This window comes from Hippoglossus hippoglossus, chromosome 8 (genome assembly GCF_009819705.1).
Source record: "Hippoglossus hippoglossus isolate fHipHip1 chromosome 8, fHipHip1.pri, whole genome shotgun sequence".
Classification (NCBI taxonomy): Eukaryota; Metazoa; Chordata; class Actinopteri; order Pleuronectiformes; family Pleuronectidae; genus Hippoglossus; species Hippoglossus hippoglossus.
The window spans coordinates 3237396-3254185 of record NC_047158.1 but is presented as its reverse complement, the minus strand read 5'-3'; the positions used below and the strand labels follow the sequence as shown (position 1 = coordinate 3254185).

General features: G+C 41.9%; 1 protein-coding gene across 1 annotated transcript; it reads left to right on the top strand.

The window, feature by feature from the left end:
- Positions 1–11782: 11782 nt before the first annotated feature.
- LOC117765957 (proline-rich protein 15-like protein A) lies at positions 11783–12133 on the top strand. The gene has a single exon (XM_034592608.1). It carries the CDS (start codon positions 11783–11785, stop codon positions 12131–12133), a length of 351 nt encoding a protein of 116 aa, XP_034448499.1.
- The last annotated feature ends 4657 nt before the right edge of the window (positions 12134–16790 follow it).

Below are 16790 nucleotides of genomic sequence, written 5' to 3'. Positions count from 1 at the left end.
ATTTCAAAGCCATTGTATCATTTTACATTCATCCAAGATAGAGGTGATTCTTGCTTTAGTTTTTACTCTTTTACATTGTGATTTATGTTGAGCAGAGACTAAATCCCGCCCCTGTCCCCTTCTCTGTGATCCATACGCCCCAGTGTCACGACTTTTGACACCCAAGTGAAGTCATTCCTTTGGCCCTGAGGCAAATCGACCTTCTGGAGACATGGACACAGGAAGCCTCTGTTGGACACTGTGTGCATACTGTGTGCATGTGTCTCCCTCACATGTGTACATGTTGCTCTGTGTGTGTGTGTGTGTGTGTGGGGCCCACTTTCACACAGGACCAACCACTATCCCATAATCAGATTGTATTAATTCCTAATTAAATTATCAGAATTCTATTACACATTATGACTAATGGAGAACATATACAATTACATACACACACACACACTCTCTCTCTCTCTCTCTCTCTTCTCTGCACTGTGGCAACAGCAGCAGGCTGGGAAGCTGACCTTTGACCTCTGGAGAGGTCAGGTCAGCATGGCAATCATGTCTGTTGTTTGAAAAGGAAGCCATGTGGGCATCTGGCTTGAAACATAGGATAGTCTGTCACATGTTGTGTAGACACAAAACACAGTGTAATATATGCTTGTCTGAAATGTTTATTTTAATTCGGCCACTTCCACTAATTAGCAACATCAGGTGGTAAAGGTAGATAATGTAAGTAGAGATGTGACAAGATAAAAGCCTGGATTTGCCTTTTTTTACTTCTGGGCTATCAGCACTGAATGAATGCTTACTACTGCTGCCTGTCCATCATTTCAATTCCCACCAATGACCCTTTCCCATACCCCCCCCCCCCACACCCATCAGAACACACACACGCATGCGTACACAATCACATGCAAGCACACACTGAGAATGAGGAAAAGTGAAAGATGGAAAGAGAGGGACTCTTTTAGTAAAATGGTGTCAGTGTAAGAAGTATCAATCAAAGTGACAGACACAAGTTACACAACTAAAGACACACACACACACACACACACACATACATAAATGCATACACAGCCACACACTCTGTCTCTGTCTCTCTCTGTCATGCACCCATGCAGACATATAATTACTCCCACCACCACCAAACTACACAAGGTACACACACGCACACTCTCCCGCTTTCTCTCTCTCTCGCACACAGACTCACACACACAGAGGCAGGCAGTGTGAGTATGAGTGATGGTTGCAGCTCGTGTCTATCCATTACAGAGGTCTGGCTGCAGACAGGTGAGCAGGCTGATACATGAGGAGGGCTTTATCTGCACTCACCGAATCCCCACGCCGTCTCATTCAGTGGCTCGCAGCATTAACAGCCCCTGACCACCTCCCACCCCCTTACACACACACACACACACACACACACACACACACACACACACACACACACACACACACACAATTCCCTTCCGCAAAGAAAAGAGTTTTTTTTTTTTTAAATGCAGGAACACTTTAAATATAATTTCATTGTCAGAATTTCATATTAATGGCACTGGAGGGGAGAAACATGAGGTGGGTGTTATCTGTGCTCCACACCGGACCCATCACTCACAGTTTTCTTTAACTGGTAATTATACGCAGGGAAAGATTGTTTTTAAATAATATATTTATGTGTGCAGTTTGAGAAAAATAAATAAATAAAAAAGTTTAATTACCGTTATAATTCAAATAAAAGTACAGAGGCACATAGTATTTATATGCTGGGTGTCACCTTTATATGTCTGTGAAACTGGACTTTTCACAATGATTTTAATAAGCTTTTTACTGCTATTACTTCAATAAATAAATAAATAAAAGTTTCTTGAGTGCACACACACATTGCATGACTCCACTATATATAAATGTTGTGTTATATTATACCTACCTTGATTCATGGTCCAGTCCATGAAGGGATCCTGGGTGAAACCCTTCACGCTCAGTGTATGTTTAAACAAGAGGAGACCAACCAACACACTACAGAAAGGTTAACCAAGTTCCCAATGAACTGTGTAGCTGGTGTAGCCATAAGGAGAGGTAGGAATGGATCTCTAAGACTATACAATAAACACTACTACCAGGAACAAGTTCTGAATAACCATTATTTTCATTCAGGGTGAATGTGCATCTTTGTATTTCTCTTAGCACTCCTACAGTCAGGCTTCATGGTGAAATGTGTCACAAAAGGAAAGTTACGATTAGCTACACTGACTTACAGAATATATTGTTGGAAAGTTATGTATCTGGACCTTTTCTAAGAGAACGTTTGCTCCCTGTGGTGTGTTGAGCATCTTGAAGCAAGATGGAACGCAGGGAGGGTGGAAAGAGTTAAAATGAGCAGACAGTCATCACTTTAATCTTCATAATGGAAGCTAAAGAGAACTAATGATACCTTTTCTTTTACTCCTCCCATGCCTCCTTCCATCCCTTTGTCCTTCCCCATTTCCACACCTCCATCCTTAACCCCCTGACCCTACCTCCCTTGCTGCCTCCCTGGGCTCCACTTTCTCTCTTTCTCTCTGAGGTCCTTCTTCCTGTTTTCATTCACCCCGCTCTCTATCCTTCATTCGTTCCATCCCTCCCTCCTTTCCTCAGCTTCTTCTTTATTCTACCTTTTCTACTTGCAACTCTACATCCGTTCCCTCCTCGGACACAGCCGGGTGTTACCACGGTGACAAATGAATCATTGGATGTGTGTGTGCGTGTGTGTATGTGTGTGTGCGCGTGTGTGCGAGGGCTGTAGCTGTCCATGACAGTGACTGATAGCCAGCCGTGGTAAACGATGCAGAACTTTCTTTAATAGGAGATACAAGAGGTGGTTAAAAATCCTGCCTAATGGAGAAATATGACACAGGAAGGAAGATGAAGGAAAACGTAGACAGAGCAAAAGGAATTATGTAGAGAAACATCTGTAATGAAAGATGCAGCAAAGGACAGACGGGAAGAGCAAGAGGAGAGAGATGAGCAGAGAAAGGAAGGGTATAAAAAGGACAACTGGAGGTTTTTGGAATAAACTTAAATCAAGTCAAGCTCAACATCTTGGAAATGGTACTGTGAAAATATGGGATGTGCCAAAGTAAGCAGCAAAGCAAAAACACACCACTAGATGGCAGAGTAATAAGGCATTGAGCCTTTTAACCTGTTCTGTTTGTTTTCTATATGATGAGATCAGATCACCTCAGACAAATGTAATTGTCAGTCCACACTGCTCAAAAGTTTTCGAGCCCTAAAAACAGAGACTTTTGGAAACAATGCTGGCCCTGTGTTACTTTGAAAACTTCAGGGCTGCATTGCAGTCTGGTCGGAAAGAAACAGAGACGTTTAGAAAAGACAATGCAAACACCCCTGATGACAACCCTCCCCCACACCAGATCTTAGGCTAAATCCACATTGGCTTTAGATATAAAATTGTGTTTTAAATCTCAATCCAGAAGAGGGATTGAGCTCCATATCAGAGACAATATATGTTCACACTAAAACACCTGAAAACGCACATGACCTTACTGGTCATCCCAAGGAAGGTAATTCATTTGCAGATTACCCCGTTCACGATCACACAAACAACATACAATATTACAAATATGTCAAAAAGCACCGGTCAACAAACAAACAGAGGTCAGTGAAAGACATTTTTCAATCAATCAAATATCATTTGTATAGCCCATATTCACAAATCACAATTTGTCTCATAGGGCTTTAACAAGGTGCAACATCATCTGCCCTTACCCCTCAACAAGACTAAGGAAAAATTACCCCCCAAAAAAACCTATTAGGGGGAAAAAAGAAAAAGGTAGAAACCTCAGAGAGAGCCACATGTGAGGGATCCCTCTCCCAGGACGAACAGAAGTGCAATAGATGCCGCGTGTAACTGAGAACATCAAGATAAAGATTTAGGAGGTCAAGTAAATAGCAATAAAAACACAACGATTAGATGATACATAGACATTTGTCACATGTGTTATCGTGCACAAAGCACAGTCATAAAATATGTCATTTAAAAGGACTACTGTCTGAGTTTAGGAGCATGATAGCAGAAGGAATGAAAGTATCGGTTAGTTCTCCTCGGAGGTGCATGATCACAGTGGTCTGAAGGCATCACTGAGAACTCGTGAGACAAAACATGATCAGGTTGGCTGATGATATTCTTTGCCTTCTTCTTCACCCGATTCTCCCAGAGGGAATATAGGTCTCTTTGCTTGACTCCAATGATCTTGGAGCAGACCTTGACAACTGTACAGGCTGTTCTTGTGTTTAATGGATAGTCCATTTAACCAACAAATAAAAGAAAAAGTTAAAAGACCTTCGATAAATGAACCAAAAAAGTTACTTAAAATCCCCTCACTGACATTGAAATAGTTCAGCTTCCTCATCAAATAGATTATCTGTTGTTAGCATTTGACAATAGACTCAGTGTTAATATCAAACTTAAGCTGACACTCAAAAACTGTAATCAGACTCTGAACCCTGAAGTAGAGATAAGAGGACAGTGTCATCAGAAAACTGAATAAGAAAGCTGCTCTCCTGAGAACTCCTGCAGCCGTCAGTGTACATACAACACAACACAAAACCCTGAGGTGAGCCTGTGCTTGACATTTGTCCACTCACGAAACCCGGTGCTCCCTCTCAGTGAGAACGTTTTAAATCGGCATGAGAAGCTGGTCAGGGAGATTCAAATAAGAGGCAAATCTCTAAATCAGAATGTGAGGCTGCATCTTGTTAAAAGCTGAAGAAAAGTCAGCAAATAAAAGTTTTGCATTAGATCTGGGTATAAAAGGTTTTGCAGTGTCCCGTATAAAAGGTTTTGCATCATCCACACCTTCATCTGGCTGATAAGCAAATTACATAGGATCAAGTTTTATTTTATTTTTTTCAAGTGCAACAGTTCTGAACTGTGGGAATGGTGATGGTTGAAGTCTTCCAGATTGTAGGTATCTGGCCAAGGTCAATATATATCTGGAAGAGTCAGATATGAATATAAAGAGTCAGAATAATTAATTATTGTAATTAATAATTGTATTTTATTAATATTGTTATTATATTTTATTTCCCCCCTGCTATATATATTGTTTTCTCTTATTTCATCTTTAGTACTTAAATTGTTATTCAATTTTTTAATTTTTTTAACTGTTGTTTCATTGTTTGAGTTTATGTGAATTTACTTTTGTGATGTGTGTAATATGAAATGTTTTTGTTTTGTCAATGTGTGATTATGTGTTTTGTCCACTTTTTGAAAAATCGAAATAAAATACAAAAAAAAACACGGGACAAAGTTATCTATTTTAGCAGCTTAGAAATGAATTGTTAATAAAGTAGTGTGCTGCCGGGTGTAGACGTAGCAGAAATGTGTTTTAAAACTTAAATGTATTTGTGTGGATTTAGCCTTCGGGTTCCTCCACCTGCAGAATCCCACTTGAAAGGTTATATGATTGGAGGTGTATTTATTCCAACATGACTGAAATTTACTGCTTTTAATAATGAAATGTGTCAATATATTATCAGGATGTCATTGTATCTGTGGTTGTGTGCTCCTCTGATGGGATATCGTCCATGCATCTCCTTCAGCCTTATTTTAATACAGGAAATCAAAAAGAAGGAGGAAAAGAGCAGCCTATTCTCCCTCATGAAAAACTGTTTAACGGCTGTGATCTGGATAAAGATATGGGGACATGTGGATTCGGTCACAGCGGTGCTATTGTTCTTGATTTGCATGATGAACCACTGACAGAGACAGAGAGACACACACACACACGCACACGCACACAGACACACACAGACACACACACACACATGCACACACACACACACACACACACACACACACACACACACACACACACACACACACACACACACACACACACACACACACACACACACACACTCTTTTTATCAACATGTTCATCAGCGTCACCTCCACCAGAGATTTGACCTGAGTGGCAGATTGAAAGGGTTTAGTATTACTCTTCCATGAAGTTATACTGAGAAAGGACACATTTGAAAAAGAATAATTAAAATCAAAGCAATTAACTTATTGTCAATTCAATACAAAACCATCCAGAGAACATATAGTACCATATGTTCTGTGGATCATGTGATCTAAATTGGATTAGCCAGTGGAGAACTGTCTTCCACCAAGAACTGCCGAATCCCTCCATGCCCACAACTGTAGATACCTTTTCCAAATCAACCTATAAACACGCGAAATGCTGATGGATATCGGCCAGTGCTTTATCACATCACAAATTGTCAGCACCGCCCTAAGACCAGGCCTGGTACTCTGGTCCAACACCTTGTGTGTCGTCTGCTTCGTGGTGACAGTACCCTGGGAGGACGCTGTTGATGAAACCAATGAGAGGAAAAGGCAGTGGGGAGCAGAGATGGCTTCTGAGGCCGAACAACGTGACTGGAAAGTAAAAGTTTGCCCAGTGGAGGTCAGCTCCACCATCAGGAATCCATAGACAAGCCCTGCACCTGTTGAGTTTCACAGAATAATGGAACTCAAGGCAGAACTCAGAGGCAGACTGTTTGTGATTTAAAGTGACTTATTACAAACTCAGATGGAATGAAGGTAGATGTGACGAGTCAGGCTGGTGGAGAGCAAGGCAGGAATTTGGACTGGTTTCCTGAATCTTTGCAGGTTGAATGAAGTGGCGAAGACAAGGCAGGCTGGAGGCTGGTGAGGGGGGGGGGGGGGGACCTGAAGCACAGGAGACTGAGATCAAAAAACAAAACAAGACAAGACAAGGCAAAAAAAACATAGGAAGCTGGCCGAGTACCGCTGAGGTAAACTGAATGAACTGACGAAGACTGGAAGGTTGAGCCGGGGTGTAAATACTGCAGGAGCTAGATAGTGAAGGGTGGCAGGTGTGCAGCTGCAGTGTTGCAGGTGGTGTGAGCGTCATCCAGGGAGATCCTCGTCGCTCCGCCCACACACACACACAGACAAGACAGACAAGAAACACAAAGGAGGGGGTAACACAGTGGAAACACTGGAGAGAAGGGACAGCTGTGGCTCAGAGTGCAACAGCCCCAGGCAGACCATAAAGGCAATATCAAAGACTGCAGCAATGGCTCTGGATCACGAGGAAACAATCCAACTGGGCCCCAAGATGTTAGGGCCACCCACCCAGGTCGGATCAGCCTGTGAAGGGCCTGTACACAACCGATGATATGTCCCCAACACTGGCGGTTACCTACATCTATACTGGTGAACCATGACATCTGATAACTAGTGCAAAAGTAAAGAAAATACAAGCTTGCTGATGTCTCTTAACTAAAGCACAGCAAGAAAACACTGCTTCTGAATTGTAAGTCACAAACCTCAGACATCTTGAAGGTGATAGAATGGTCTATTCAAACAGATAGAGGACAGGTAAGAAAAATGGAGCCTGGAGACAAAGCAGCCCACAAAGAACAGAAGCAGATGAAATGAGAAAATATGGTGACACCCTCAGCTGGTCAGCCCCATTCGGGTTTGGGTGCAGCCCAAGATAGTGGACCATGTTTAAATAACACACCCACACATTTTCCAGAGGCAAAAATATCCTGATTTTGACTTTTTAATACGGGTCAAGCTTGCAAAAACATCATCAACACATGTCATTCTTTTATATTTCATGTAAATCTGCTCAGGAATATGAACAATGCAAGCATAAAGTCAGATCTGGACAATACTGCACGAACCACTTTAAGGTCCCCATTCACTTTAGTCCACATTGTGCTTTTATAGAGCACATTAGCAAACTTAAAAGAAATAAATCACAGTACAAAATAGTTGTTGCACAGTTCATGTGACGTCTTTGGGGCCCATGAGCTTTTTTGGGAGACGTTGCTGCACGTGTGCTGCAGACAAATGAATGTATTAATCAGTAATAATAATAATCAAAATATTACACATCTATAACCCTTATGCTCTCTGAATCATGGTCACAGCTCTACCCCTAATAACCTCTTATTGTTTAGTTGCAGACTCTGACCCCGTTCAGACCTGGTATTCACATCCATCCTGAGTGATCTGATAACAAGTCTGCAGGTTCCGCTTTAAACGCACCAAAATGCGTCCTGAATGCATCGTGAGATCTGCTCAGTCAGACGACATTCAGAGGTGGACTGTGACACATGTGGCCCGATAATTTCCGCTGTGTGTATGTTAATGTCTCCTGGGCCACATATGAAGGATGACACACTCAGTTGATGTCCTCCGACCAGCTCCAGTTTTTCAATGAATCCACCCTATTTTTACTCTTCTCTGTGCGAGTGTGGTCTTCTAGCAAAGCTTCAAACCTATGGATCCACTGGGTTTTAATTCCAGTTTGATAAATATACTGTGATACTTTTACTGGAGAGCAAACAGGGAGCAGATACAACATATAATAACATAATGAAAATGAGTCATCAGTGCAAATGTCACAGGTCTGGCTTTGAAGTTGTTTTATTGGAGCTATTCTGATTCCAAAGAAGGCAGCAACTCCCTGTGACATGAAAGTAAACTCTGAAACACAAATGACCTTGTGGAACCTTTCTGTACATGTGTGTGTGTGTGTGTGTGTGTGTGTGTGTGTGTGTGTGTGTGTGTGTGTGTGTGTGTGTGTGTGTGTGTGTGTGTGTGTGTGTGTGTGTGTGTGTGTCTGGGGGTTGCATATGCATGTATATATATATTTGCATGTATTTACTAGTATGAGCAAGAACAGACCAACAGATACAAGTAGGACAGAGTAAACACACCCTAGATTTGAAGATATGAAGTCAAAGTGTGTTCCGTCCTGAAAATTATAACTTGGTAACTTATTAACTCCTGTCCTACTTCCTAGAGCAATCACAGCCGATATGAATACATAAAGAGAGCAGTGTATTCAGCAGCACTGTCATTCATCTACAGCCGGATTATCCCACATCAAAAGATGTTGAATTATAATAGTGGTGTGTTTTTGCATGTCAGTGGGAAGGGCTAACCACAGCACCTGTTGCTCAGCCCTCACAGGAGGAGACAGAGTGACTGTGGACAGGAAGGAAGGAGGACATGTGAAGCGAAAGGATACATGAGGAGAAAGGGCAACAGGAAAGTGAGATGTAAGTTCACAATGTCCATTTGTGGCTAAGAAGCTGAATACAGAAGTTTTGAAGAGGCTAAAAGTTGATTCTGAAATCTGCAGAACTCAACGTCAGCCAGAGGGAGACAACAGCTCCACATCCATTTCAAACAGGTGAGACGAGCACGGCAGGTACATTTACTCAAGCACTGAGGTGTTTGTACTTTACATTGTATGTTACTCTGGAACTGTATTCAATCTTACTATATGATAGATATAGGTACTTTTCATTTGAAGGTTTTACATCACAAAACATATAATCTTATCAATGCAAAGCTTTGTTGAACATTGAGCCAGTGCTTTCCAACCTTTAAACTGTTAAAGGCTCTAAATAAAATCATCCAATATTTCACCAAAGAAAGTAGAGAAAAATCAAAGAAATGAAATCAGATCTTTTTCCACTTTTCTACCATGTCACATTCCCTTCACTTTTATCTTGGACCCACTGGACTTAACCACTGAATTGTATATAAACCAGTTCAAACTAGCTCCACCTCAACCAGTTACAACAGTAAAATGCTGCTCAAGCATTGATGCGTCAGAATCCAATTTCATATAGGAAACAGGTTTTACAGCAGAACTACTGTAGGCCTATAGTTTGCTGAAATACATTTTGTGACACTTCTGTAGTTTTTGTTGTATTTGACTCTGAATGCTGAACTAAAGGATCGGACACACGCTGAAACAACATATTAACCAAGTTCTAGGTAACAAAGCAAATACAATGTGGGTCATTTTTGACCAAAGCAATGTGATTTTCAGGAGTATTTTGTGTTCAGACATGGACCCGACGCCATTAATCTCCTGACATTCACCGGAGGGGCTGTATGTGAGAACAAAAAATGTCGGAGTGACAGGTTCTGGACTTTCTCTGGAGTAACTCCTGCAAGCTCCCTCGTAACAACTGCGGGGAACGTCCGAATGCGCCCATGTGAATCCATGTGCTAAAACATTCAGTTTATCTGCATGGTTTCAGTTTCCTTGGGCCTGATTCCTGAACCTTGAATCTAATAATAATAATAATAATCATACATTTTATTTATAGAGCGCTTTTCATGATACTCAAAGACACTTTACAACATTAAAAGTTTAGCATAAAAAGAAGCACAATATAAACATAGAGCACATATCAAACATTCACATTAAAAGCAATTCTAAAAAGGTGAGTTTTGATTAGAGTTTTGAACATGGTGAGGTCGGTGCAGTCCCGGATGTGTTTGGGAGGAGGTGTTCCAGAGGGAGGGGGCGGCTACGGAGAAAGGCTCTGTCGCCCCAGGTCCGGTGCTTGGTCCTGAGTGGATGGGAGAGGAGATTGGTGTCGGAGGAGCGGAGCCGACGGGATGGAGTGTGGTGATGGAGGAGGTCGGTGAGGCAGGAGGGGGCCTGATTATGGAGGGCTTTGTGGGTGAGGAGAAGGACTTTGTATTCGATGCGTTGTGGGACAGGGAGCCAGTGGAGATTCTAGTCTTGTAACTTATTAGCTATGTTGCACCATTAACTTTTATCTAACTTGCTCTGTGAAGATTATAAACTGCTCTACAATGGGAACATAAGCCGTCACAGACATGTCCTGCGGAGGATCTCTGCAGTATGGGGTCTGGACTTTCTCCTGAGTTCTTGTTTTACACATGCACAAGCAGCAGAGGGTTCTCTGCTCAGACACATTAGCAACACAAATTCTCCACAGTATTCAGTTGAAGGGTGGTTCAGCGGACAGAGGCAGAAGTAACGTATTAATTCCGTTGGTTCAGCGTTGGTTCTTATCACCACAACTCTCCTTCACATCTTCATTAGTGTCTCCTACATGTGCGACAGTGCTTTTTCATCCTGGGGTATTTGTATTCTTTCTTTGCCTCTGTCATGTGTTTGTGGCGGTCGATCGAGAAAGACACATGGAAGAGACTGAACAGAGCTGAGCTGCCAAGATTTTCAGTTGCTAGTTCTGAATTTATATTGCTTGATTTGTCCGATAATAAACACGTTGAAACCTGAGTGGTTTGAGTCTGGCTGTGTTTGGGAGACCCCGGTGGCAACGTCGTCTGCCACAGTGGCGCCCAACGTGGGACCCAACACAGCCAGAGAAGCTCACCTGCAGTTGGAGATGGTGCTGGTTCGTACGTGGCTATGTACCAGGAGCAGGCAGGGGAGAGCAGACAGCAGCTGGAGGTGCTGGAGCGTCTCTTGGCCTGGTCAGGGCCCGCTCCTGTTCCTGCCTCTCGGACGGCGGTGAAGCCGGCGGCACCCGCTCCTGGTTCCACATTGGCCATGTCGCCAGCAAACATTGGCTAGACAAGCACTTTACAAACACACTTGTGCATACACACACTCGCCAATCCATTAGTCTGATCTGCTATACGTTTCTCTTTCTCAGCACACGTACATATAAGCTGTTGTGAGACACACACAAACTGAGCATGTTTGCATCTATGGACTACTGAATCACACTGAAACAATAGAAGTGACATGGGTGGATAGGATGGTGCTAAGGAACCCCCACACACACAAAAACAAAGCTACTAAGATAAGAAGATTTATTTTTTTATTTCCAGCAAATTAATTAAATCCTCTTCAATCTCTTACCCTACCTAACTTTTTTTTATATTTTTTTAATTCTAACTCTTTTTATCCTTTTGCCCTGCTCTCCTCAGCCCTCTGTCTATCCACATTCATCCATCATGACGGATTCATCTTCCAGCTGGTGGAATCGGACCTTTCTGAGAAAACAAACGTCCAAGGATCTGTACGAAATCCCTGCAGAGTTTGTTTCCAATGCCACCACTGGCCAGCAGGGGGCAGCAACTGGTGCCGCTGCCCAGGCAGAGGTCACTGTGAACGACTCCCAGCTGGACAACCGACTGGAGCGAATCTTGGATAAAACGACACCCAGCAAGGGGCGCCACGTTAAGGTGTCGCACTCTGGAAGGTTCAAGGAGAAGAAGAAAGTGCGAGCCACGTTGGTGGAGAAGCCAGAGACGTTTACAGAAGGTGACCCTGCCAGGAATGAGAATAAGAAGGCGAGGAAGTGACATGACACACAACGACTCTAAAGAGGAGCATAGATGCACTTACAAAGAAGTGGTGCTTACTACTAAACTATACTTTAACTATTGCTATGCTCACCTTAGGTTCATCATTTTAATTTGGGTTATTACTTGAGAAGGTTTACTGCTCTACATTACTCTAATGTTCAGTGGACGCACAGCTTTCCTCATGTTGTCCTTTGCTGTTGTTGCTCTTTTCAGCCTCTGTCTGAAACACTTGGTTTTAGCTCCTGTTTCTTTAAGGCCCCCCCTCCCAATAAAGCCAAGTCTGCTCTGATTGGCCAGTTGGCCCACTCTGCTGTGATGTAGGCCTCTCCATCCTGCAGACTAACCACCATTTTTGAATTGAGTTGAAGGAACAAACATGGACGATGTCTTTCTTTTCTTCGTTGCAGTTCTTTCAGAAAAAAGTAATGTAATCTAGTAATGTAAAGTAATCTTTAACATCTATCAGCTCCAACTCCTACGCACAACTATGAATACTTGGCCCTGTGCAAAGGCTACGTGCGCACCTACGGCGTAGCATCGTCGCAGAAGCATGAATCAGCCTTTATGAATATGTGGGCCGACATGATGTCACAATGGCAATTTCTTTACTGCAGACTCTTTGCAGAACTTTTACATACACAAAAAACCCCATATAAAACACTAGAGGAAAGAAGAACTTACAAAGGCTGATATGTTTCCTATGGGAATCTCCTCAGTAATCTTCTCATGAAAAAATGTTCAAGGTTGTCATTAAGAAACAGAGGATAGGTGAAAATCGTGCCTAGTTCATATCTACAGAGCCAAAGTGAGACTGGAACCTCCAGTTTTTAAAATCCCATTTGAAACTGCACTAATGAATACAAATCCAACCTTAGAACAGAGCTTTTCACACAATTTAAAAATGGTTGTGTTTTCAATATTAATGTTTAGCTGCCTTGAAATTACACAATTTGCCATGAACATCATAGTGAAGAGGAGAGCCTGATTTTTCTGTGTCAATAATTAATTGTTTTTAAACTTCACCGAAATCATCGATTTAAAAATTGACGCCATCTGCTTTAAGAAGCTAGTCAGGTTTTGCTGATGATAGCTGAGCCAGCGTTGGACCATAACCACAGTTTACTCACCAGATTTCTTAGCAGAAGCATTGTGGGCTCAGCATCAACGTCTTCTCTTTACTTCACTTTTTTGCTTCTACTTTCCGATAGCGTCCAGTCTTCCCAGAGAGCATATTACAACCGCTCGTCTTGTAAACACAACAATGGCTGAAGGTCTTGATAAACGACCATCACCATCACTCACTCAACAAGTTCAGCAGCAGAGACATCGAACATACACCACTCAACGCGCTTTACAGAACAGTTCTGTCATTCATATTATGCATCTATGTGCAGCACTTTCTCAAATACAGTACCGACACAGCTCATTTGGGGCTCAGTATCTTGCCCTAGGACACTTCGGCATGCAGAATGCAGACTAGGGTTGATCGGCCAGATTTCTGGTTAGTGAACAGGCCGCTCTACCCCCTGAGCCACAACCCAGAGGACAACAGTGGTTGCAGAGTTTGATCCCACAACCTTCCCTGTAAAAACAAAACTCCTAGTGGCTGTATTGTTTACTTGATGGTTAGTTTAACTAATGGACCAGTGTCACAGCAAGAAGCAGTGGACTGGACCTCTCAAGCTCCTGGAAGACTGCAACTGTAGAGTCCTGTTAAACTCAGTCAGGATCCTAAAAAAGAGGAATCAAATGTGGATGTAACATTTGTAAAGCAAATGACATAAGCAGGAGGTAGGAGATGACTTTTGACTCTTGATTTGATTTTAATAATGAGGTACATGTTTATATTTTGTTATTGCATACAAACCAATTGTATTGGTTGATGGCTAATGTCTGGGTAAATGTGCAATAATGTTTTTTGTAATTCAAGTGCATGAATTTGTGATAAAATATCAAAGAAAAGTCATGTTGCTGTGTGTCATTACTGGACCAGCCTCTACTAACACTCCCCCACTACTCATTTGAGCTGCAGACTAAAGTGGGGATTTATTGCTAGAACCATAAATCCTTCCTCATTCACTATCACAGGTGTGCTTCACTTTTTACCAGCTACATATGTCAACAACTAGCCTGTCTCCATGTCTCCATGTCATTAAGCTCCTAGAGCTGAATATGTTTTCTGTTAAAAAAAAACAGACTTTGATTGAACATTAGTTCTCCTGCTAGTGAAACTGGATTAAAGTGGGTGATTGATGAAGCACAACATCAAGTGCCATAATATGCAATATGGAGTGAATGTACTCTATTTATCCTTGACTAGTTTTTACTTTTATTAGTTTAGTTTTATGTTTATGTCATGTAGGAAATCCTGTATCAAATCATCTCCATCATATTACCACAGCAAACAGGAAGCAATGTAGAGTTTAACATAACAAAGTGTATGTATAGAAGGTTTGTGCTGCCATGACTCACAGTTGCATCAATAGGTCTAAAGTTTCTTTTTTGCAGAAGTCTCTCCTATGATATTAGTTTGGATAATAGATCGTTGATAAGCTCTATAAATCTGGGCGATGTCTGCCGGCCCTATCATGATGTAATAAGTGTCAGTTCACTGCTCCGGCTGACGACTTGAGTGGCTTGGAACACATTCATACAACTATTCAAGAATCTTGCCCCGGGGGACACTTCAGCATGTGGGAGTCAGGGATCAAACCGCCAACCTCCTGGTTAGTGTACAACCCGTTCTGCCTCCTTATCTACAGTATCTCCATGCCCTCTACACTTTGCAGCAAATGACCCAACACACTGCAACCCTGGACTGTCGCTACATCACAGCAGTCAACGTGCATCACACAGTGTTGCCCAGCAGAGGGCGACCTTGGTCCATCACTACAGCTCATCCCCAACCAGTCAAATAATAATATCTTTAACAATATAGCACATCTCAAAACAAAGTTACAAAGTGCATCCCTTATATATACACAAGTAATAATACTTAAAAAGAACAAAAATATTCATAAAGAATAAAAACACAAAAATGTATGCAAGACCACCAAATTCAACAACAATACTAGGATTAGGTCAAATCAGGGAATGCAATACGATAAAAGTGTGTACCACTTTCTGTTTGGTTCCTGGGTTAAATGAAGACAAAAATGTAGATTCTCGTTTTGTTTCATTTTATGTTAATGTTGAAAACCATATAAATATGTTAATGTTTATATACCATATAAACCATATGTACAGTATATATATATATACACTCACCGGCCACTTTATTAGGTACACCTTGCTAGTACCGGGTTGGACCCCCTTTTGCCTTCAGAACTGTTTTAAGTCTTCGTAGCATAGATTCAACAAGGCGTGGCGTTTAAACTATGCTCAATTCGTAGTAAGGGGCCCAAAGTGTGCCCCCACACCATTACATCACCACCACCAGCCTGAACCGTTGATACAAGGCAGGATGGATCCATGCCTTCATGTTGTTTATGCCAAATTCTGACTCCACCATCTGAATGTCGCAGCTGAAATCGAGACTCATCAGACCAGGCAATGTTTTTCAAATCTTCTATTGTCCAATTTTGGTGAGCCTGTGTGAATTGTAGCCTCAGTTTCCTGTTCTCAGCTGACAGGAGTGGCACCCGGTGTGGTCTTCTGCTGCTGTAGCCCATCTGCTTCAAGGTTCGACGTGTTGTGCGTTCAGAGATTCTATTCTGCATACCTTGGTTGTAACGAGTGGTTATTTGAGTTACTGTTTCCTTTCTATCATCTCGAACCACTCTGCCCATTCTCCTCTGACCTCTGACATCAACAAGGCATTTTCGTCCACACAACTGCCGCTCACTGGATATTTTCTCTTTTTCGGACCATTCTCTGTAAACCCTAGAGATGGTTGTGCGTGAAAATCCCAGTAGATCAGCAGTTTTTGAAATACTCAGACCAGCCCGTCTGGCACCAACAACCATGTCACGTTCAAAGTCACTTAAATCCCCTTTCATCCCCATTCTGATGCTCGGTTTGAACTTCAGCAAGTCGTCTTCACCACGTCTAGATGCCTAAATGCATTGAGTTGCTGCCATGTGATTGGCTGATTAGCTATTTGTGTTAACAAGCAATTGAACAGGTGTGCCTAATAAAGTGTCTGGTGAGTATATATATATATATATATATATAGTGTTAATGTTTTTGTAAATCAATTGCTGTGTGAGAAAATACATGTATGATTTTAATATGCCAGAGTCAGTTATCAGCTATCAGCAGTGCAGTAATAATAAAACACTGCTACCCAATGTTGGTGAACACTTTATCACTGTAATGATCAATCACCTCATCTATACAGAGGTGCTGTGGTCACTTAAAACCACTGGGGGGCGTCCTCACCACATACAGTCTATGTAAAAACCTCCCCACATTTCCAGTACCTCAGCATAACAATGATACTGATAAATAAATGGTGCCATCTAGTGGTCAGAGACAGACACACACACAGACATAATTTCTACTACTACTGCTACCACTACTAAAAAAACTAATAATAATAGTAATGTGTCATCTAAAAACAGTTTTTTCTGATGTCACAGTTCATTCACTAGTCGTTGTTTTGTCATCAATCATTGTAAGGTCTCGACCTCACTATGTAAAGTGCCTTGAGATC